Source organism: Tamandua tetradactyla, chromosome 4 (genome assembly GCF_023851605.1).
Source record: "Tamandua tetradactyla isolate mTamTet1 chromosome 4, mTamTet1.pri, whole genome shotgun sequence".
Classification (NCBI taxonomy): domain Eukaryota; kingdom Metazoa; phylum Chordata; class Mammalia; order Pilosa; family Myrmecophagidae; genus Tamandua; species Tamandua tetradactyla.
This window is the reverse complement of record NC_135330.1, coordinates 183041726-183065750: the sequence shown is the minus strand read 5'-3', so window position 1 is coordinate 183065750 and position 24025 is coordinate 183041726. Positions and strand designations below refer to the sequence as shown.

The 24025-nt window shown below is 38.1% G+C and overlaps 1 protein-coding gene and 1 non-coding gene across 4 annotated transcripts in view; one reads left to right on the top strand and one right to left on the bottom strand.

Annotated features, from left to right (window-relative positions):
• ATP11A (ATPase phospholipid transporting 11A) overlaps positions 1-24025 on the bottom strand; it is a 231704-nt gene that overhangs the window by 114813 nt on the left and 92866 nt on the right. For all 3 annotated transcript variants that reach the window (XM_077158705.1, XM_077158706.1, XM_077158707.1), the window contains exon 2: positions 3431-3553. In XM_077158705.1, coding sequence (XP_077014820.1) covers positions 3431-3553 — 123 coding nt within the window. The remainder of the gene's footprint in view (positions 1-3430; positions 3554-24025) is intronic.
• LOC143681816 (U6 spliceosomal RNA) lies at positions 18137-18243 on the top strand. Its single transcript, XR_013174874.1, has one exon. It is a non-coding gene; the product is annotated as a U6 spliceosomal RNA (small nuclear RNA).

The window sequence follows — 24025 nt, the reverse complement described above, 5'->3', positions numbered from 1 at the left end:
TCCCCCTGCCATGTGGGACATGACTTCCATGGTTATAAGTCTTTCTGACAATGTGGGACATGGCTCCCAGAGATGAGCCTGTGCTTGACCCTGGCATCAAGGGACTGACAATGGCTTCTTGACTAAAAGGGGGAAAAGAATTGTAAAAAAGATAAGGTTTCAGTGGTCAAGAGATTTCAAATAGTCAAGAGGCTGTTCTGGAGGTTATTCTTACACAAACAGCAGCTAGATATTGCAAATTGCCACAGTATGCCAAGCCCCAACCAACAGTATTCCTGAAAACCTTAAAGAATACCCAGAGTTCTATCTGAGACTCTATAATAGTTACACTCAGTTTACTTTTCATAAATTTAAAAATTCCATATTGTCCCTATACCAAATAAGCCCTGAAACCCAAAGGTACCAGTCTCTCCAAGAACATCAAGCATTGCACCCCCACCCCACCCCATAATGTCAACACTTCTTCTCAACATAAAGAAATGGGAGTGGTCATTGCCCAAATATCCTTAAAGATTGAGAGAAGGATCAAATGAGAGGAAGCAGTTGTAACAGAGAAGATAGGATATAACAAATGAGTATGACTACTGAATCATTATATTGACATTTCTTTTTAGCCTCTAGTGTATTAGAGCAGCTAGAAGGAAATACCTGAAATTATGGAACTATAACTCATATCATACTTTGAAGTTTGTTCTATAACTACTTGCTAAAATATACTTTGAAATCTATCACTTTTTTGCATATATATATATATTTCGCAAAAAAAAATGTTTTTAGAAAATAAATAAAACAAAAACCAAAAAGAGGTATATATTTAAGATTTCTCTGCCACTCTTGCTTAAGGGGTGCCCCCACCAGAGATCTAAAGTAGCTAATCCAAAGCATCAACGATCAGACCACTCTCCTGTGGATATCGGAGGACTAGGTCCCTACAGTACACCAAGGTAGGAGCAAGCTACACCCGGAGCTCAGGCTACAGTTCCCATTGCTCCTATTTGCTGCTAGGGGTCGGGGCTTGCTAGCCGCTACAGGGAGGGTGAAATTCACCAATATTTACAGCCTCTTCACCCAACTCTTCCTTGGATGCTGCAAATATTCCATTAGACTCCAAAATTCCAAAAATAGTTGATTCAAACCGTTTTTAGTAATCCAATAGCTCTTCTGGTGAGGGAATCGATTCCTGGAGCTTCCTACTTGATTAACTTCGCACAATCCACTGGTAGTCATTTTTAAAAGGCAGAAATAAAAGTTTTCTTCCCAAGAAAAGAGATACATTACTGCAAACATTCTGCAAAACTGGCTGTATACTTATGTTTTACAAATTAAGGTCCATCTTCGTAGATTCTAAAGAGCAGTTATTGAAACAAAAAAAATATGGAGTCTCAATGATGTGCTCTGGACTTCCACTTTGGTTTTTTTTTTTTAAATCCATCCCACCATCAATCCAGCTACCAGCTTTGATTCTAAGTCATCCACCTTTCTAAAGGCCTCTTCCTCACTGAGTTTGAATAGCAAGAGAGGTTTGCTTTAGTTTCTCTGAAATGTGGTAACACTGACTACTTGAAACTGAGATTATACCATTAATCTTAGTCTCTTTGAAAATGCACTAGATAATGCACAAACACATATTTGAGAGCACAGTCCCATTTTTTAATCTAAAACTGAGATTAAAGTTGCTCAAGTACTTTACCCAACACTTAAATCTATTTTACATGTGGACTCAGCAGCCGGGGACTTTTGACCCACTCTCCCTAAATTTACTTCCTCTGAAGTATATTGACGTTATTCTTTTAGTTCCTGCTCTAGAGCTTCCTGATATGAAGGAGGTTTAGGAAAAATATTTTCCAGAAGTCTCCTGGAAACCTTCAATTCTACAACAAAACTCTATTCTTACACACTTCCCAGCACAGGATTTCCTTGATTAGAAACCGAAGAGGCTTCCGGGAGTGCTCTAGTTCATACAGGGTGCTGTAATAAAGAGACTGCCACAGCAGGAACAGAAGAGAAGCAAAAGAAAAGAATACCGTGCTAACTTGTGGAGCTTGGAGGTTAACACATCTTAAAATTTAAGGCATCTTAAAGTTACTGTGACCTACAGTTCATAAAACTTTTTAATAAGGAAAATATGAAAACAACATATTGGCTCTGAAAATTGAATCAGATAATAAAGGGGTCTTAAATGGGATTTAGAAATCACTGCTTTGGTTTTCTCCTCCAAACACCTTTGACAGGGGATTTATAATACTAAAAGCATCCTTCAACTTCCAGTCATACTCCACCAAATGGATCAAGAGTGTGCTTTGAAAAGAAAATCTTATCTATTGTGAAGCAGTCTTTAAAAATGATAGCTTTTTTTGATAGCCTACAAAAGATTAGATAAATCTATTTTTTTTATTAATTAAAAAAAGAATTAACAAAACAATTAGAAATCATTCCAATCTACATGTACAATCAGTAATTCTTAATAACATCACATAGTTGCATATTCATCATTTCTTAGTACATTTGCATCGATTTAGAAAAAGAAATAAAAAGACAACAGAACAAGAATTAAAACAATAATAGAACGAAAAAAAAAACAAAAAAAACAAAAACAAAAAACCTATACCTCACATGCAGCTTCATTCAGTGTTTTAACATAATTGCATTACAATTGGGTAGTATTGTGCTGTCCATTTCTGAGTTTTTATTAGATAAATCTATTTTATATGTCTGCATATGCTCAGGCACATACTCATTCATGTACCTGAAAGGAAAAAGTCTCCATAATCTGGGAAGCATGTCACACTTATGTACCATTCTTCTTCAAAAGCCAACAACTAAACTCTAACTCCTACTTTTAAGACCAATTTTACTAGCTATTCTCTAATGTGTAAAATATACCCCACTCTCCCAGTCAATGAAAAGATAAAACACTTTATTTAAATGATGAATTCAAATCATATTTCTTCTTTAAACTTGTAGTATCCAATTGATAAACTCTCATATTTATTCAGTGTTTCAGAGTTTACAAAGTTATCTTACATATATTATTTCACTGGTAACAGGATCATTTCTATTTTACAAATGGAGAAACTCTGGCTGAGAGTAGTTTATGACTTACACATGGCCAAATAGCTGTTAAGTGGCCATAGTAAGATTTGAATGTCCCAAAGTTGCCACTATACCCATGGCGTAAGCAAAAGAGAAGTAAAGAAAATGTGCTGTGACCTCCTGGCATATCTGAAAAGTGTTTCTGGAACAGTCAAAGGGATAAGGACTGCAAACGCATTTTGTAAAGTTCTAGTCAAAAGTCCTTAGTCAGGAGAAGATAGCAGCTTCTATAACAGTCCTAATAGAAGTGTTGGTAATTGCTGTCAAAAATTAATACTCTCCAAAGCATTTTCTTTTAGGTAATTAATAAAACACTCAGACCAGAAGATAAAGTTACCTTGGAAGACACTATTCTGTTATCTGGGTACCTCTGCGGAATGTAGGCCTCAGCACCTGGAGGTGGTTCCCTGTGTCCCACGTAGATGGTCCGACTATCCACCCAATTCTCTTCTCCGGCACACTGTGGAAGAAAGCAAAATGTTACCAGAGGTCCCTAAGAACCTGGGTGCAAACATCCTCATCTAAGTGTTGGCTTTACTGCTAGTTTATACTAGCAGAAATGTGTACAGCTGGCTTAGAGCATCATTTCGGATTAAAAAGGAAGAGCTCAGGAAGAGTTCAACCGAAGTTTGCACTCTTCCTGAATCTTACTCAGCCCCCACAGTCTAAGTTCTTCAAACCACTGGCCAAAATTTTCAAGTAAATGATCGGAGCAGGCTGCCTATACTCCCACTAAGTGGTATATAGAGGTAAACTTTAAAAGTTCATTATCAATGGAAATAAGATAAGGTGGCTTCATTTAAAAATAGAATGCTTAAAAATCTTAAAATGTCCAAAAAGAAAGATAATGATGGTCATCTGTTTGGGGGAAAGATCTTTAATGGAATTAGAAAGTAAAACTATGACTTCAAATTAAGAATTCTTCAAGTGTTTCAGGTCTCTATACTTACAGGTCTTTCCTAGCTAAAACAATTTGGTCTGATTCACCTTTGTATTATCCAGAGTTGTGCACAAATGGCATTAAGTAAATATTTTCTGAGTACAAGAATCCTTAAAAACACACAGCCATACAGAATGCTATCAGCACTGAAGTGACCAAGATATTCTGGTTACTGATCTGAAACCAAAATGTAGACTCAGCATAAGAAGTTCTCTACCATGTAGTCCAGTGTACCAATCCCAATTCTTCCCAAAGACCTTTCAAGACATCAGCTTTTCTGGGGTGTAATAAACAGTGTTGGAAAGGAGACTGAAATATTCTTAGGTGAAGAAACAGTGTGATGCAATAGGAAAGATGAACTGCCACTGGAGTCTACAAACTATGGGTTTAATCACTCTAAACTACTTGTGCAAGTTGACACTGCTGAACTTCAACTTCACCATCTATAAGACAGTGATGGTAACACTTCACTCACAGAGTTGTCAAGAGAATGAAATGACTTATTGAAAAGGAAACACAACAATGTGCTAAGCCCAACAGATATTGTATTAATATGAGGTTTCATCTCCCTTCCTGTTTCTTTTGTTACTTTAGGAAACCCTCACTTTTTATAGTCAAACAGGCCGAGGTAACATAAGTAATCTAGTATCTCTTTGCTTGATGTTATAAGTCGCACAAGGGTTCCTTTTTTGTTTATTTGTCCTATTATTTCCTTTTGCTCGCTTTTCAACTCCTTGGAGTCAGGAAGTCTTTTTCACATTTGTGGAGTCAGGAAGTCTTTTTCACATTTGTATCCTCCTCATAGCACATTATGCACTGTAGCTATATAAATGGTTGTACATTTCCTTTAATAAATTTCATCTCTGTTTATAGTCACCTATAATTCCTTTCACTGGGGCCTATGTTAACTTAAAGGAAAAAGACCAAATTAGTTTGAATAAATTCCTATCTTGTTTTCAGGGATGTTCAGCAGAGCTACATGAAAGATCCTTCAAAGTTTCTAGGGAACAGAAATGGACAAGGCTGCTACCTGGCAAGAGATGAGTGGCTCTCAATACAAATGAGCTAAGTGCACTTTTCCTTCCTAAGAATGTGATGTGGAGCCCTCGGAGGAGCATGCTGGTTCTATAGTAACGATCACCTTAGATTTGCAATGAGTACTTTCAAAAACAAGGCACAGAGACAGGTATATAGAGCAAAGAGATGAAGTTAAGTGAAGAAGAGAAACACCCTGGAGACACTAAAAGAAGACTCACAAGAAAGCTCAGAGAGGTGTCCCTTGAGGAACAAACAAGGACACAAGGAACCTAAAAGCAATTGAACCTTGGAGGAAAGGACCAGCAGACACCTTCCCATGTGACAGAGGAAACCCAGAAGCCATCAGCCTTTCTTCATAGAAGGTATACTCATATTGATGAGTTAATTTGGACATTTCCATGGCCTTGGAACTGTAAATTTGTAACCTAATAAAATTCTATTGGAAAAAGCAAAAAAAAAAAACAAAAACAAAAACAAAACAAGGCAGACAGTGGTCATACCAGCATCTCTGTCTGGTCAAGCTGAAAGTCAGATTGCCCATCTCTGGCCCTTAAACTTCATTAGAAGGGACATTTCAATGTCCACAGTGGTCTTTCTTATCACCTTCCTATTTGGTGTGAGACCATCAATAAGGAATATTAGCTACAAAAAGAGCTTTCTTAAGAGCTTCATAAATAACTCTCTACATATGAAAAGGAAATATACAGAGTCCTTTATTTTCTTGGAACATAGCCAAATGGATGCTTCTCTTCTCATGGAAGAGATGTCATATTGAAAAAGAATATATTATAAATGATAAGGAAAGAAAAGCATAAAACACAACTTTTAATACAAAATGAAAATCCTAAAAGCCTTTTCCTAAACTTCAAAAACAGCAGTGTAATTTCAAGAGTAGCAACAAGCACACTACTATGACTTTCTGAAAGCTCAAGATCTTCCTAAGAATCACGAGTAACACTCATATGACAAGGTATGTGGTCCTTTCTATATCCAGCCGGGGGACAAATATGGCCTGTCTCTATGGAAGCGTAATTAAAATGAATTTTATTAAGGTAAGTTCATATCCTCGACACTGCCTGATAGATATCATTAAATAAATTAAAAACAACTCAAATATAATAACAGTATATATGTCATTTAAACTAATACAAGTAAGAATTATTAATCCTGTCTATGTGACAAGATCATGCATTAGGACTTCCCTAAATCACCAAAAGAAAAAGTTCATTTGAGAATAAACCATATATATATTAAATGCAAGCTAAACCCTATAAGAAAGGCACCCTTATATTGGCCACTTAAGTATGAAAACAGAAGCACATAACAGTTTTCTTGCTTCTATTAGGAGGTTAAAACTCAATGGACTGAAACTGAATGTCCCTGGAACATCAGTGAAATTACACTACCATCCTCCTACTTGGACTGACCAGCTTAGTCAGCATAACAGAACCCAGAGAGTTATAAAGAAAAAACTCACACTTTATGAGGTCATAAAATTTATTTAGATTATCTTACAAATGACATGAGAGGGTAGGAAAGACTTCTTTGGGTTTAGATTTAAAATCAAGGGTATTCCATGTGTTGTTCTTTTTACAAATGTTTCAATTCTAAGCAGGCTAAAATTAAATGTTCAAAAGGTAAAAAATACAACAAACAGAATGCCTAGTATAATATGAAGTTTATAATCATTTCAACATACAGAGTGATAAGTGCTGAGAATCACTAAACCTGGCTCTGCAGCTGACTGCCATGACCATGTCTCACTATCATTTGTGCTGAATTTCATCAGCCATAAAACGAAAAGATGAGACTACATGACCTTTATAATTTCCTTAGCCCTACAATTCTGATTCCTTGCACAATTAGCAATAAAAACCAACTTATTGGTTCTAATTATTTTTGTGTATTTCTTAATTATGCCAGGTTTGAACCAAATGTCAGCCTAACTGTTCACTGTCAAACAGGCTTAAGTTTTTTTTTTTTTAAAGATTAAGAATGAAGAAATGGATAGTCATGAATCTCTCAAGGGGCAGGAAGTTGAAGGCACCAATATGCATTTCCAGGCATTCTCAGATAGGAATTTCTTAGATAGGATCAATGATATTGCTCAATAAGCATTAGCTAAACTTACACCAACAGGGTTCTAGAGAAGGCCAGCGATTTTCATCAGCAGTGCAAAGCTAACACCAGGAACTAAATTCAGTTTCTCAATTAGCAGGTTTCCTAATGACTTACTAACAACTCAGTTGCCCAGTGCAGAGAATGCCACCTGGTCTACCCTCTGGAAGGCTGGGATCAATTTCAATTTCAGAAAATTGTGAGCTGTTCCAGGGGTGTGGGGCAGGCGAGTGTTTCCCGCTGAATACCGGAAATAACCACATGGTCCTCAGTTCATGAAGAATGCAACAATACTGAGATGCTACCCCTGCCTGGTAAGCTCCCAGACTGACAGAACTGAAGCTGCTCAGAGAAGGGAAGTGAAGCATCCAGAGTCTTTTTATTATTATTATTATTATTATTATTATTAACATTAATAAAACTGTCACCTACAAAAATAAGGGAGGGTCCTCCAAAAACCAACGGCTGATGGGGGAAAGTACAGCATAAGTAAGACTGGCAAAATATAGGGGGAAAATAGAAAAGAAGTTCCAGGAAGAACGTGAATCTAGAAAAATGACACTTCCTCAAGCAGTGCGTGAAACATGAATGAAGGGTGGACCCTACACGTGAACAAGTCACTGGTAACAGGGCACTTCCCCTTGAGGTGAGGAAGCAAATCAATATATGTCCATACAGATAAAAGGACTCAATCATTTTGTCTTCAACAGCTGGAAATAAAAACTTCCATTTTTGTGTCAAATGTTTACTACAAATAAATCTGATCATTTTACAACCATATATAATACTAGTCCAGGCAGAACTCAAGACCTTTTCCACAATACTAATTAAGTATATTAAAAAGGATAAAGCAATAATTCTGACAGCACAGCAAAACTAACAATATAAGTGAATTCTCACTGCTTTAATATGCTTAATCCTGGTGGATAAAATGAGGGATCTAGAATCTGTTCAGTATTTTTATACACAGCATTCATGAGGGGAGTAGGGAATTGTGAAGAAGAGGTGTGTTGTAAAAGGAGGCATATATGGATATATATGAATGTATACATTTAATCACTGTGGAAATAAATGATGACTATCAAAATAAGGACCAGGCTGTTGATTCAGAGTCAACCACCATCACTGACGTTTGGCAGAAACTCAGTGACAGACCAGGGAAGGGGAAAGCTTTGGAGTGAAAAAGGGGAAGATGCTGATTGGAAATTGTTGTAGGAAAAGCCGGAGGCAGCCTAACTAGAAATGGGGCATTGTATGTGATTAGTTTAGGGAACATTTTGGCTTTTTCTGGTTGGTCCTGAGTTGGAAGCAAGGGACAAAAAAATAGAGAAGCTGGTAGTCCGTGTCTAAGTCCTGACCACTGTCAGAAAACCGTTGCAAGGATTTTGGGTCAGTGTTCTATTTTCATACAGAGCCGGTCACACATTGCCCGTTTGCATATTCGGCCTCTCATAATTAAGTCTTATCTATACTTCTCCAAATTTTCCATTCATATTTTGGTGGGGGGGGTGAATTTTCAAACATTATTAAATAATTCAAACATACAGAAAGTATGGAAATAAACCATGCAAGTTTAACAAATATTAACATTTTTGGCATATCTGTGCCACATAATTTTTTTAAGAAATAAATTTAAAATATAGATTTTTCTAAATAAGCTATTTGAAAGTATTCATCTCCTCCATCTTTTTAAAATTTTGGAAAAATTTAAAATTTAAAATTAAAAAAAAATAGAGCTTACTTAATTTGCCTTAAAGGGGTAGGAAGATCCCTAGATACATGTTTAATTCCTAAGAGAGGGCCATTCTTCAATAAAACCACTGCCAAGTGCAATTATAAATTGTCAGGAACATATTCTTACTGTCCACCCAATCCTAATTCTATGTTAATCAGTTAAAACCATATTCATTTACATTATACGTTACACAGAAGATAAGTGCTGTGGCTTTTCAACATTCATTTATAAGGAAGATTATTAGACCATGAGAGTGTAGAGAAAACACTGTACCTCAATTGAAGACTATGTGCTGTCTACAAACAGCACACTCTTCCGGTTTGGTTCACTGTCTTTGAGCTATTTTGTAACTCTGTAAGTTGTGGGTAACTGATAACGATGCAGAGTAATTCTCATAGACACACAAAATATTTTCTGCCCTGTCTAGTATAATTTCTCACTCCTGTAGAAATACCAGTTTTATATTTATTTGCACATTCATTTCAACATTACTCCATATAAATCTGTGCTTTTTTATTTCTGAATCGGTTATAACATGTGGTTCCCTCACTATGAGTAAAATAAAATCTTTAACATGTATTCACTTATATATATGCATTAGAATAAAGGTTTTTATCTTTTACTGAAAATTATCTTTTAGTGGCAGACAAAAAGCCCCATACCTCACCTGAACTCAGAGGTGATGAAAAATTGCCTCTCATGACACCCTCACAAGGGAAAAATAAGGAGGCTGAGTGGGAAATGGCCTCAGAGTAGCGCCTAAGAGGCCTCTTATCTTTAGGTGTTGCTTGAGGATCACAGAACGTTCTGCCAAGAGTCAGATTTTCTAAGGTTCAAACTTGTGCCCGTATGTCTTACATGGATGCATGCACATGCCCCAGGGTGCCACAGTGGAGCCACCCCTACAAAAATACTTGCAAATCACATATCCAATAAGGACTTTGTAAGCACAGTATATCTAAAAACAACTAGAACTCAATAATAAAAAGACAAATTAGGAGGATATGAACAGAGAGACATTCCTCTAAAGAAGACACACAAATGGCCAACAAGCCTATAAAAGAAGCACAACATCATGAGTCCTTAGGAAAATACAAATCAAACACTGGCTAAGTGAAAGAAACCAATCACACATGACCACATACTGTATGATTCTATTAATAGGAAATCTCCAGAATAAACAAATCCAGAGAAACAGAAAACATATTAGTGGTAGCCTAGCACTGGGGCAGAGCGGGGAACCAGGAGGTTGGAGGGAGCAAAGAGGCATAAGAGGAGAAAGGAGGTAACTGCTAGATGTCTTTTGGGGGTGATGGAAATGTTCTAAAATTAGGTCATGTGATGGCTGCACAACACTGCACATTTTCTAAAAACCATGAATTGTATCCTTAAAACAGGTGAATTATATAGTATATACATACTTTATACCTCAAAAATGTTAATTAGCTCCTCACAAATTCATGAGATTCTAAACATGGCTCATTATTTTGTTTCTCATCTCAACCTGCTTCAGTCCAACTGCACCTTACTTTGCTTAAGCTACCATCTACCTACTTACTTCTCTTACTAAAATAAAGAATAAATTTTACCAGAATGTAGGTATGTATGCCTAACAGTGGAAAAACTCAAAAAGAAGAGATTATACCTTAAGTAAAACTGGATAAACACAGCTGAGAACACTGTAAACACTGTACAACTTCATACTCTATGGAAGTAAACCAATGAAAAAACTCACTGCTAAAAGGGCCATACATATGTTTATCAATTATCTCAGACACAATTGTGGAGTGCTCCTCTCTGCATTGCAAAGCCAAATACAATCAGAAGGAGGAATTTCACAGGCGACTTTGTTTAGTGCATATATTTTCTCCTGTCTGTTGTGCCAGTAAGGACAAGATTTTTCTCAACTCAAAACTTAATCAGGAAATGACTGGATCACAAAAAATAACCAAATTTTTGCACTGAGTTATACCTTCAAATTTAAGTTGAACTTTTTTAGGATTTGGCTTACAGTTGCCTTGAGTGTTAATGGTTAGAAGGCACACAAGGACAAAAGAGATTTTTAAAACATATGCTGAAAATCAATTTTAGTCCATGTTAGTCAACTAATGGAAGGTTTGAATTTCAGCTGAAATAAACAAAACTTATTAGCTGAATTACATTCTGGGGAACAGAACATAAAAGCATGTAATCTGGCCTCAAATTACTATATCTATTTTTAAACAGGCAGTTCCTTTAAATGACCATTTTCCAAATTTATAGGTATCCAATGGCAAAGCAATTTCTTGTTCTAGTATCTATTTACAGTTTTAAAATTTTTAAATTTCTTGTTTGATGGGTATGATTAGGAAGACATATATAGTTTCTTAAAATATCACAGGCATTTTTTAGGTTCATTATCTACAAATTGCTTCACCATTCTAGCTATAAAGACAACAATGGTTGTGCTCATTTGTCCTCCTAGGCTGGATCTCCTAACTTGAGTTTTCCCAGGTGCCGGGTCTACAGTGAATACCTCTTCCTTTGGTCTGCGCTGAAGTGGTTTTTAGTCTTGGTTTCGAAGGACCTAGTCAGGCATATAATAAATAAAAATAAATACTCCTAAAGTTGAATATAAATTTTTAAACTTTTTGATAAGATCAAAATTTCTATCCCATGAATTTTACCCACCTTTTTACTGATCAAAAAGCAGGATCTGAACTACGTGGTCAAGACTTTAAAGCATCACACTGCGAAACAGATATGCCAGTTATGTCTCGTTTCTTCTATCCTACTCAGTTCTGAGACATTGGTATTTGTAGTCTGGTGGGTTTTTTGAAGCAAATGATGAAAAACTTAATTTAATTCTTACTATTCATACCTTAATTAATAGTAATGACTCTTTTTATTTTCTTCTTTAACAAATGTGGGTATTCTGCAAGGCTCCGAGTAGCATTTTTTTTTTGGGGGGGGGCCTAAAAATATTTTTAAAACACAAAATTAAGTGGCTGACAAATACACAAATGAAAATCCACTTCATTTGGAAACAACGCCTATCTGGAAAACGTTGAACTTCAGCTAACCTAAACCATAACTTACTAGGTCCAGAACTGAAATAAAAGATATAAATTCTAATCACAAAGGAATTTTAGCTTGCTCTGGACTTGCCTAACTCTGATAGTTTACAGTAGTAAAAAGGAACACTGAGTTTCATAAAAGATTTCAGACAATGGACTAGTACAGAGAGGTCAGGGAAGAGAGAAGAAACTTGACTGAAGAAATGGTGCAACAGTGAACATGATTTGGATTGATAAAAAGCACTTAAAACCAAATCCCCAATGCCTATGAAATGGAACAGGAGCAAAAAATCATAATTTTGTTCAATTCACTATATGTTTTTGATGAAAATAATTTTCCAGAAAAGGCTGCCATCTTGAAAGTAAGTTATTTGGGACACATATATGAAAATAAAAGAAAAATAACAAGGACTTAGTTCAATTAGAACTGCTTTTTTTTGTTTGTTTGTTTTACATGCGCAGGCACCAGGAATCGAACCCGGGCCTCTGGCATGGCAGGCGAGAATTCTGCCACTGAGCCACTGTCACACTGCCCTAGAACTGGTTTGTAATCACAGTTTCACACCATGGCTTTGAGTTACTTACAGCCCGTTTTGCTTTATTGTACCATTTGTAGAAATAGAAATCATCACCTTTATCACAGGGTTACTGTAAAGGCATAAATGTCACATTATCTATAAAGGTGCCTAGAAATTAGCAGTTTCTCTGTCAATTTATGCAGGTAAATTATATTCTTTATATCCCTGAATGTAAAACAGAGGTTGGCTCACTGTGATATGTATCTCATCTGGAAACCCAAAAAAAGGATGAAATTCACTTTACTGAGCCATGTGCTAGGTTGTGGGGATTGTGGTGGTGATAAGAATAGACAAGGTCAAGGGCTTATTTGATCTTTGCCTCTTAGCAGGGAGCATGGAGAAACTACCTCAGGAAGTAAACAACCCCAGAAGCTAGCCTATCTGCAGGGACATTGTCTTCCAAATAAAAAGTCAGAAATCAGATATTGTAAAGCAGATCCAACAACTGAAATCTAAACTGATGTCGAGAATGTGTGTTTCGGGGTGGGTGGGTGGTGGTGGTGGTGGTGGTGATGAAACGGGGCCAAAATGAGTGACTCAGTGAGAAAATAAGAAAAAAAATCCTAAGAAAGGAGATGAAAGCTTCAAGGAAGAAATGTGAACTTAGATATTACAGGGGAAGCCAGGGGAGAAAGGTTCTTGAGGTCGGGCAGAACCATGGGAGTCAGACCTTTCAGCAGCCACTGCTTGTTTCCAAGTATAGGCTTGGAAATGTGTTTTTAAGGATTCAGCAAGAGGGGAAGGGGAGGGTATTGGGGGGCTCTTTTGAGAAATGGATGGGGGCAATGACTACGAGAACCATATATGACAGCAGAATTCTAAGGTGGCTCCCAAATTCCTGCTGCTTGGTGTGCATACCATGTATCATCATCCCCTCCCTTCAGGCCTGGGGAGAATCTGTGAATGTGATGGGACACCCCTCCTGTTCTAGTTTGCTAGCTGCTGGAATGCAATATACCAGAAACAGAATGGCTTTAAACAAGGGGAATTTAATGAGTTGCTAGTTTACAGTTCTAAGGCCGAGAAAATGTCCCAATTAAAACAAGTCTATAGAAATGTCCAATCAAAGGCATCCAGGGAAAGATACCTTGATTCAAGAAGGCTGATGAAGTTCAGGGTTTCTCTCTCAGCTGGAAGGGCACATGGCGAACACGGCATCATCTGCTAGCTTTCTCTCCTGGCTTCTGGTTTCATGAAGCTCCCCGGGAGGCGTTTTCCTTCTTCATCTCCAAAGGTCACTGGCTCGTGGACTCTGCTTCGTGGTGCTGCAGCATTCGCTGCTCTCTCTGAATCTCTCATTCTCCAAACTGTTTCCTCTTTTATAGGACTTCAGAAACTAATCAAGACCCACTCAAATGGGTGGAGACATGTCATCCCCTAATCCAGTTTAACAACCATTCTTAACTAAATCACATCAACCAGGGAGATGATCTCATTGCAGTTTCAAACATACAGTACTGAATAGAGATTATTCTGCCTCTATGAACTGGGATTTATATTAAAACATGGCTTTTCTTAGGGGGCATACTTCCTCTCAAACCAGCACATTCCACCCTCTGGCCCCTAAAAAAGACATGTTTTTCCCATATACAAATACATTAACTTCATAACAATATCAGAAACCTTAAACCTTTCAGTAGCAATACAATGAAGTACAAAATTAGAGACAGTATAAAATCTCATCAAGTCAGTTACAGGCATGGTATGTCCTAAGGCAAAATTTTCTCCATTTGCTCTGGACCTTTGAAAACTCACAACAAGTTATTTGCTGCCAACATACCAAGGAGGAACATTCATAGGATACATATACAGATTTCCATAGGGAGGGAGGAACACAGGGGTCACCGGACCCATACAGTTTCAGACTTTGAAATCTAATGGACTTTGCCCTGCAGGTTTTCGAAACCGTATGGGTCCAGTGACCCCTGTGTTCCTTCCTCCCTATGGAAATGTGTATATGTATCCTATGAATGTTCCTCCTTGGTATGTTGGCAGCAAATAACTTGTTGTGAGTTTTCAAAGGTCCAGAGCAAATGGAGAGAATTTTGCCTTAGGACGGACTATGCCTGTAACTGACTTGATGAGATTTTATACTGTCTCTAATTTTGTACTTCATTGTATTGCTACTGAAAGGTTTAAGGTTTCTGATATTGTTATGAAGTTAATGTATTTTGTATATGGGAAAAACATGTCTTTTTTAGGGGCCAGAGGGTGGAATGTGCTGGTTTGAAAGGAAGTATGCCCCCTAAGAAAAGCCATGTTTTAACATAAATCCCATTTCATAAAGGTAGAATAATCTCTATTCAATACTGTATGTTTGAAACTGTAATGAGATTATCTCCCTGGATGATGTGATTTGGTCAAGAGTGGTTGTTAAACTAGATTAGGGGATGACATGTCTCCACCCGTTTGAGTGGGTCTTGATTAGTTTCTGAAGTCCTATAAAAGGAGAATGAGATTCAGAGAAACTCAGAGAGAGCAACACTACAAAGCAGAGTCCACCAGCCAGCGACTTTTGGAGATGAAGAAGGAAGATGCCTCCCGGGGAGCTTCATGAAACAGGAAGCCAGGAGAGAAAGCTAGCAGATGACGCTGTGTTCGCCATATGCCCTTCCAGCTGAGAGAGAAGCCCTGACTGTGTTCGCCATGTGCCTTCTCACTTGAGAGAGAAACCCTGAACTTCATCGGCCTTCTTGAACCAAGGTATCTTTCCCTAGATGCCTTTGATTGGACATTTCTTTAGACTTGTTTTAATTGGGACATTTTCTTGGCCTTAGAACTGTAAACTAGCAACTCATTAAATTCCCCTTTTTAAAAGCCATTCTGTTTCTGGTATATTGCATTCCAGCAGCTAGCAAACTAGAACACCTCCCATGACCGAGTTATTATCTGTTGACTTGGAATAAACTAAAAGATAAAGTTGGCCTGATCTAATCAAGTGAGTTTTTAAAAGCAGGGCTGGGCCTTTCCTGAAGTCAGAGAAATAGAGAGAGATTGGAAGTATGAGAAGACCCATGGAGGGGACATGAAGCTAAGACTTATGGATGGCCTCTGCAACTCAGAGCAAACTGTGGGTGACTGCAAGAAAGGAAATGGAGATCTCTGTTTTACACTCACAAGGAACTAAATTTTTGCCCAACAACCTGCATGAGCTTAGAACAGATCCTAACTTCTAGATGTGAACCCAGCCCCAGCCAGGATCTAGACTTCAGCCCCAGGGAACCCTAGGAGGGGATCCCATCTAAACCTTGCTCAGAATCCTGACTCTCAGAATCGGAGAGAGAGTAAATTTGTGTCACTTAAAGCCACTAAATCTGTGGTGACTTATTACACAGCATAAGGAACTAATACATGTTAAGTTCGAGGTGCATTGTCTCATTTAATGCCCAAAATTCTACTACCATTAGTACATGTGGGGACAGCAAAACGCACAGTGGCTGAAAATGGGCTCTGGAGCTAGACTGCCTGGTTCAAATCGTGCCTCCACCACTTACCAGGTGTGGGATTTTAAGTAATTTTTAAAAACTCTCTGACTCAATTTCTCACCTATAAAATGAGGGTAATCAAAAAATTATCAACTCCTAGTGTCATTCTGTGGATTACACGGCATAATACCTATGAAACAGTTACAATGGTACCTGGCTCCTGGAAGGCACTCAGTAATATCGGTTTTTGTTTCTGTTTTTAAAAAGGTCACCCACTGTAAGTGGGTGGCAAACTGGTATGTAAACCCAAGTCTGACAGACTTCAGGGCCTGGCTGTGAGGTTATCCTACTGGATGGCTCCCAGCCGAGAGCATGTGCTCAGGGGACAGCAAAGCAGGGGCAACAATAACAAACTTTTAAAAATATGTTTCAAAACAACCACCTAAATAGACATAGGGAAAAGTTGAAATTTTTTTTTGACACTTGACAATTTCATATTATTTATATTTTGAATTATATGTGTAAATGCTGGTAATTAAGAGTGGGGCTAGACATTTTCAACCTATAAGTGTTAACTCAGCCCTGGTAGCCAGGAATTTTAAGATGCTGGGATTCAAAAGTTAGGAAGAAATTATTCTGGCTGAAGTCAGCTAGGCATTCAGATTTTCATAGTATATGAAAAATAAGAATTCTTGGCTCTTTGCTGTCTAAAAGATGTGAAAGAGAAATGAATTACAAGAACCAAGTGGTGGCAGGGTCAGTGAAATGAAAGCTATTTTTAGAGACCACTGCTATACTCAAACCAGGAGACAGAATTATTCTCCAGATTTCTTAACTTTGCAACTATTATCTCTGTATTTGGGCACCTCACGCGAACCTAACAAACAGAACCAATGTTCCCCCCCTACAATGATCAGAAAAGGGTCACATTTTGTGTCCAAGCCAAAGAAGAAAGCATAGACTGGAAGTCATGAGGCCTGACCTTTGGTTACAGTTATCAAGGATGTAGGTCAATGCCATCCAACTCTTTTAATTAATCCCCACATGCAAAAAGGCAGGGAATCATATGTGTCACTGACAAAAGACTTGCCACCCTTAGCTGTGAGCCAAAAGCTAAGGTGGATCCCATGGAAAAGGGAGCATTTTACCAGAGGTTCTCTATACCTAATCTTCAGAATGGAAGGCAAATCTTGGCCGGTCCAGTAGGTAAGCCCTGGAAGTGGACTTGTGTTGGTAGGTAAGTGGTTGCAGTAGCAGGAATGGTTGGAGGTGTTATTTTATAAAGAGAGAAACACAACGGGAATGTAAGATCAGGTTCAGAGAAGGCAATGGGAGTTGGGGAGTGAGTAGGACCGAGAGGGCTAAGGGGAGATTTATCTGGGGCCCTGCATAATTATTCTTCTGCCTCTTCCCAACTGCAAATCCGTACCCAAAGATAATATGCTCTCACCACAGACACCTATCTACTAACACTCACAATAAACAGAAACCCTGGTGTCTCCCTGTCTTAGTTTCCCAGGGCTGCTGTACCAAAGTGCCACTGACAAGTTGACTTCAATAATATAAATTTATTGTCTCATAGTTCTGAAGTTGGAAGGTCAAAATCGAGGTGCTTCCTCTGGAGAGGTTCCATTCCATGCCTTTCCCCTTGTTTCTGGTGAGTGGCTGGCAGACCACGACATTCCTTGGTTTGTGGTTGCATGACTCAGTCTCTGCCTCCACCACACAGCCATCTCCCTCTGTCTCTGTCTCTCTGTGTCCACATTTCCTCTCTTCATAAGGACAGCAGTCACACTGGCTCAGGGCTCACCCTAATCCAGTTTGACCTCAACTAATAACATTAACAACATTTTCAAAGATCCTATTTACGAATAAATTCACATTCACAGGACCTGGGGTTAGGGCTTGAACTTGCTTTTTGGTGGGACACAATTCAATCCATAACACTCCTCAATTATTAAAATCACAATATCACTTCAATAACTTTCAGTAATAAAAATGAATAAAGTATTGGAAAACTGAAAATCCAAAGAAAATCAGCCTAAGCACATGGATCAACAGTAAACACTGCACTTAAGATGGTGAATTAAATATCAATGGCAAGAGAGAGCCAACCCCCAAATTCTTCATAAGTCACTATAAAAAGTTGTGTAGTGCTTGCTTCGGCAGCATATATACTAAAATTGGAACAATACAGAGAAGATTAGCAGGATCCCTGTACAAGGATACCACACAAATTCGTGAAGCATTCCATATTTTTAAAAAGAAAAAAAAAAGTTGTGTAACCCAGGAATCTGGCATGAAAACCAAACGTTTTTCTATATTTCCCACTGCTAATTCCCTCAGTTTAAAGATGAATTAGGCAGAAAACTAAGCAAAGTTATCCCAATTCACAAATGAAAACATGTTGGTATATATGTAGGCTTTTAAGAAGCTAAAATTATATACCTTCCTACTGCATTGTAGGCATATTTTCAAAATATTGAATATATATCTAATGAAGACAAATGCAGGACTCTGAGTCAGTAATTATAGCACACTGTTTAGTGAATATACTGACAAATTAGATAACAACATACATAGAACAACTTCAGAAATCATGGTTCAGCTGGCTGACTATAGCCTTAAAAATAAGCTGTTTGAAATCAGACGTGAATCTCTGAAACACTGAAACCAAGATCTGTATCAGGAAAAATAACTGCATGATGAGATTGAGGCCAACCCATTGCATCATCCCAGTTCCCCAAGAGGTCTGTGCCATAGGCCTGTGAAAGTCAATAGCCAAATGCAGTCCAATGATGTCCTTAGATCTGTGGATGTACTGGAGGCTGCAGAAACCAAGGATGAGACCAGAAAGATGCTGTCAGAGAAACCATTGTCCAGATGAGGTCTGCCTATTTTGCCTTAAAGTAGCTCTCATCATGGGGCTGTAACGACTGTGTCCAGAGTCAGATGTCATCTGGGTAGACCAGAATAAAGGAAAGGATAAGCAATGAGGATGCAGGATAATAGGAGAGAAATTCCCTTGGAAAAAACTTCAGAAGAAAGAAAGAAATGACAAAAACATAGTTTCAAAAGGGAGGAAAAGAGAGACTGCCTCATAAACCAAACATAAAGCCAGACAAGGCATTGGAAGTTCAGAAGCAAAATTACAGTAAAATTCTACCATAGTTAACTTTCATTTTACTAATGTAATAAAACAGCCTGAGAAACATTTCTCAGACAGTGTTTTCCATGGACTTCTAAAGGATATTAACAAAATACAAAACAAATTTTATTCAATAATGTAGGCTGGTCACTGCTCTACCATTGTGATAATCAGTTTCCTAACCTACTTTTCCTGGAATCCACTTTTCTGTTTTTGCTTGTGTACTACTTGCATTGCTTTTACACTTTGCATCTTATGACCTATTGTTGCTCTTACCACTTAATTAACCTTTTAAAAAAAAAAGCAGTCTTGAATTTATAACCTAATCACAGGACAGGAAATGTATTCCTGACGGTTATTTTCACTTTTCTGCTCTTTCTACTTTAACTACAATTTTACAAAAATAAAAAGAATCTGTCTTACAAAAACAGTTTTCATCTATTGCACATAACCCATCTTTCAATTCTATTCCAGAAACATGGATGGGAATGGGATGCCTACTTAGGCACACTAGGATAAACTCCTTTTATGGGATACTGAAAGATGAACAGACTCAAAGAGTAATCACGGACAGTAATCCAACCCCTTCATTGCCCTAAAATTAAGAAAATCAAAACTGAGGATCAGAAAGGTGAAGCAACCTATGTGACAGACCCAGATCATTTTCTATTCAGAGCTAGCTTCTCATAATCATACTGCCTCCATGAAGAACTAGCATGCAAAGAACTCAGTTCTAATGACGTAAGAAGACCAACATTTTGGGATCAGAACTTACTAGGAGGAGTGAAGTCACTGCTCCACCCCAGCAGGGGTAGCAGGAAAGGGTTTCCAGCACAGCAGATAAACTACAACACCAAAAATCCAAAGTTGAGTGTTTAAAGTTGGCTCTAAAACATATAGATTGCTAACTAAATGTTGGTAAAAAGATAAGGCTTAAAAAACCAAGCACTCCTTTTGCTGGTTCACTTAATTTTCTAGAGTTCCAATGGACAAGGGTCATCCTAAAGCTCTAAAAGAATTTAGAATTTGTGGTGCTGCTACTGTTACCAACTGGCCAATTTACTTAAGAAGGGTAATTAACTGTCCAAGCAACACAGGGAAAGTAAAGCTGCCAACTCTTTATTATGAGATAAATTAGAACGAAGAATTATGTCTTTTCAGAATAAAAGAAGAGAGTATTTCAAACACACGTTTTAAAAAAATTCAGTTACATATAAATTATCTGAACCAAGCTGATATATCCCAGAATTTGGGCGTTTTGTGGTTAGACAATCACTATCATGCTGGAATTGTGAAAAGTTCTAAGTGATATTTTGTAGATTGGCAGGAATTACAGACACACAAAGAACTTCTGAGATTACCAGTTAACTCACATTTTATAGCAGAGAATGACCTTCTCAAATCACCCTTTCTCTTCACCTTGTTCATTTCCTTCATAAAATTAACAGAATTTTCTCAGTTTGTGTACTTGTTTACAGTCACTCGCCGCTCCCATTCCCCATAAGCTCTGTAAGGGCTGGGAACATGTCTAGACAAGTTGTCATTTTATATCTAGCACACTGTATAACGCTTAATATGCAGGAAGCATGAATAAGTATCAGGTGAATATATGAATAAATGAAAGAAACAAAGAAGGAATGGAATGAGAGAAGAGTGCTAGACAATGAGTCTATAGACATGAAAGAGGTATCTCCTTTTCTTAAAGAACTCACAGTCTAGTTAAGGAAACAAACACATTTAAAAAATCTCCTCCCAAAACCTAAATGGTTAGAATTTGCTGGAATTCGTCAGGTGAGGAAACTAGAACTTACAAAGGTAAGATAACCTGCTTATGTGAAATGACTGAACTAGGGTTCAGAGGCAGGAGTCTATCATCTAAGGCCTATGCTCTTCTCACTTTATCTTGCTGATTCTATGAGGGGTCATAAAGATTGAGATGAGTATTACAGATCTCCTCTATCCAATAAATAGCTAAAAGCCACATGTGGCTACTGAGCACACGAAATGTAGCTAGTTCAAAGTGAGATGTACTCTAAGTATAAAATACACACCATATGCGGAAGAACTAGTATAAAAATAAGAATGTGAAATACTCCATTAATAATTTTTATGCCGATCACATGCTGAAATAATATTCTGGATATACTGGGTTAAATAAAAGAAAATTAATTTTTTATGTTTATTTTAATTTTTTTAATGTGCTACTAGAAAATTTACAATTACATATATGACACACATTTATAGCTTGCATCATTTTTCTGATAGGGAAACAGCCAACCCCTGAGGTTCCCTATTACTGTCTGTGCTAGTTTGAAATGGTTATGTACTCAGAAAAGCCATGTTCTTTTAATACAATCTTCTGGGGGCAGACCTATTATTGAGTGAGACTTTTTGATTAGGTTGTTTCCAAGGAGATGTGACCCACTCAACTGTGGATGGGATCTTCTGATTAGATAGAGATGTGACCCCATCCATGTAAATGGGTCTTACTGGGGCCATGAAGAGAACAAAAGGCAGAAAGCATAGAAAGAGCTCAAAGCTGACACAGAGAGTAGAGATATGAAACCAAGTGACAGGTGTTTAAAGATGCAAAGAGATGAAATTCAGAGTTTGCCCTGGAGAAGCTAAGTGAGGACCTATGGACGCTTAGGGAGAAAGCCACTGAAATTAGAAGCTGAGAGCAACAAACCAGGAACAAGGACCAGCAGACGCCAGCACATGCCTTCCCAGCTGACAGAGGTGTTTCAGATGCCGGCAGCCTTTCTTCAAAGTCAAGTTATCTGTCTCTGGATGCCTTAGTTTGGACATTTTCATGGCCTTAGAACTGGAAATTTGTAATCTCATAAATCCCTTTTATAAAAGTCAGTCCATGTCTTGCATATTGCATTCTGGCAGTTTTAGCAAATCGAGATATGGTCTTGGGTAGGTGCTATGATGGGCAACCCAGATTCCCCTTTCAAGACCGAGACTCTCATTTCCCCAGTCACCAGGTGTGTTGGCTGCTCACAGCTACAACTGAGTACCTCTCTGGGACTGCCCCCACAAAAGGGAGCAGCCTGCATGTAAAACTGTTCATTTGGTTCCAAGAGGTCAAGCCCCTTAGAACCTCGTAAGCACTGGCAGCCTCTGATGTCTGCATCACAGACCACTGCCCCACTGCCCAGCCCTGCTCCCCTCCCTTCCTTACAGGTGTGCCCCTAATAATCCTCCTGCACACAAATCTCTGCCTCAGTCTATTTTCTACAGAACCAGGACACTGGCTTTCAGTATATTAGAAATGGAAGGAAAAAAGGCAAGCCCCCTCAAAGTAGTATACCCTCAATAAATCGGAAGAAAGCAACCAGGATATTCATCACCCTTTGCACCTCTCCCTCACAGAGATTGATTAAAATAAACAGTCCCCTCAGAGGAACTGATTTATGCTGATTAAAATCCCCAGAGACTCTGAAAAAAATAAATAAATAAACTGCCTGATATGTACATGGCACTCTGTAGTCTTAGACAGTACTTGCAAGACATCACCTATCCCCAGATACTACCAAGGCTAGTGAGTCCTAAAATCCCTTTTGGACAATGTACCTGCAGGGCTGGGAGGAGAGAAACAATGATTAACACAAAGATGGAAGAGTATTATTTTAACGGGTTCAAAGAGAAGCTGATTCTTCCACTAAAAGCAATTCAAAGATAGGGATTCACTAAAAAGAGCTGAGATTAAAGAGGACTGACGCTTTCAGCCCACGGTTCCCCTTCTCCTCAAATAGGAACAAACATTAAAAAAAGTATTAGGCCATTTTCTAAAAAACAGTAACAGTTGCTCCAGACTGCATCCGTAAAATCCATATTCTAAACTTAAACTACCAAGCACCACTGAGTCAGTGACCAATGCCAGAAATCATTCTCATAAAAAGAACGAAGAATGGGGAACAAAAGATTTTTATAATTATACCAGTCCAATTCTGTGAGCAAAATGGACTGTTTTATACTAGTTAAAATAATTTGTGCTGTGGGTTATTAAACCCACTGCCAAGAAATATCAATGAAAACACTTTCAGGAACTATTATTAAGAGTTACCTTGTGATTCTTTTATTGGTTGGCTTGCATTCTCAAAAGCATTTTACAACACAATAAGTGCATATGGCATAAAGATATTTTTTCTAAATGAATCTACTTTCCAAAACAAATGGTTCTTAACTGCCTTTCAAAGCACAAGAATTCATCTAAAAAGATCAACATTTGTTCTCACCATGAAAATATAACCAAATATTTCTTCACCTTTTTGAAGTTCACTTAAGAAATTTCAGTGTATTCTTCATCCCTTAAGCCATTTCTTAATGCTATTATGGCACAAGAACAAAACAAAACAAAAACACTCTCAGAGACATATTAGATGGAGGAAAGGGAGTGAAACTGGCTGGAGTGAGGGGAGTGAAAACAGAGAAGAGAAAATTGCCTAGAGAGAGCGTCACAATCAGAGAGCCCTCGTCCCCATATAGCTCCAAAGGTATATGAGCAGAATCCTCAACATGGTGTCAACACCAGTAAAGGTGACACAGGCAACCAAGAATCCGATGAAAAGAGGCCTGTTGTCAGGCAGCTCTTCAGAAATCTTTCTGTGAGAATTTGAGGGTTGGCATGATAACAACTCACCTCCCACGCCACACAACCCAATACTGCCACCTTTCCCCAGCTTTCCCATTTTTCCATTAACATGATACTCTGTCAGCGACCCCGGAGCTGTGCAGCTCCAGTGAGCAGGTTTTCTCGGGTAGGTGTGTGTGAAGTCTGCGCATCAGACCAGAGGAGTCAGGCAGAGAAAGACAGGAAGCCTTAGGCTAGAAGGAGGGAGAAGCCAGCACCTGCCGAAGTACGTCTGCAGGGAGAATGGGGAGCGCT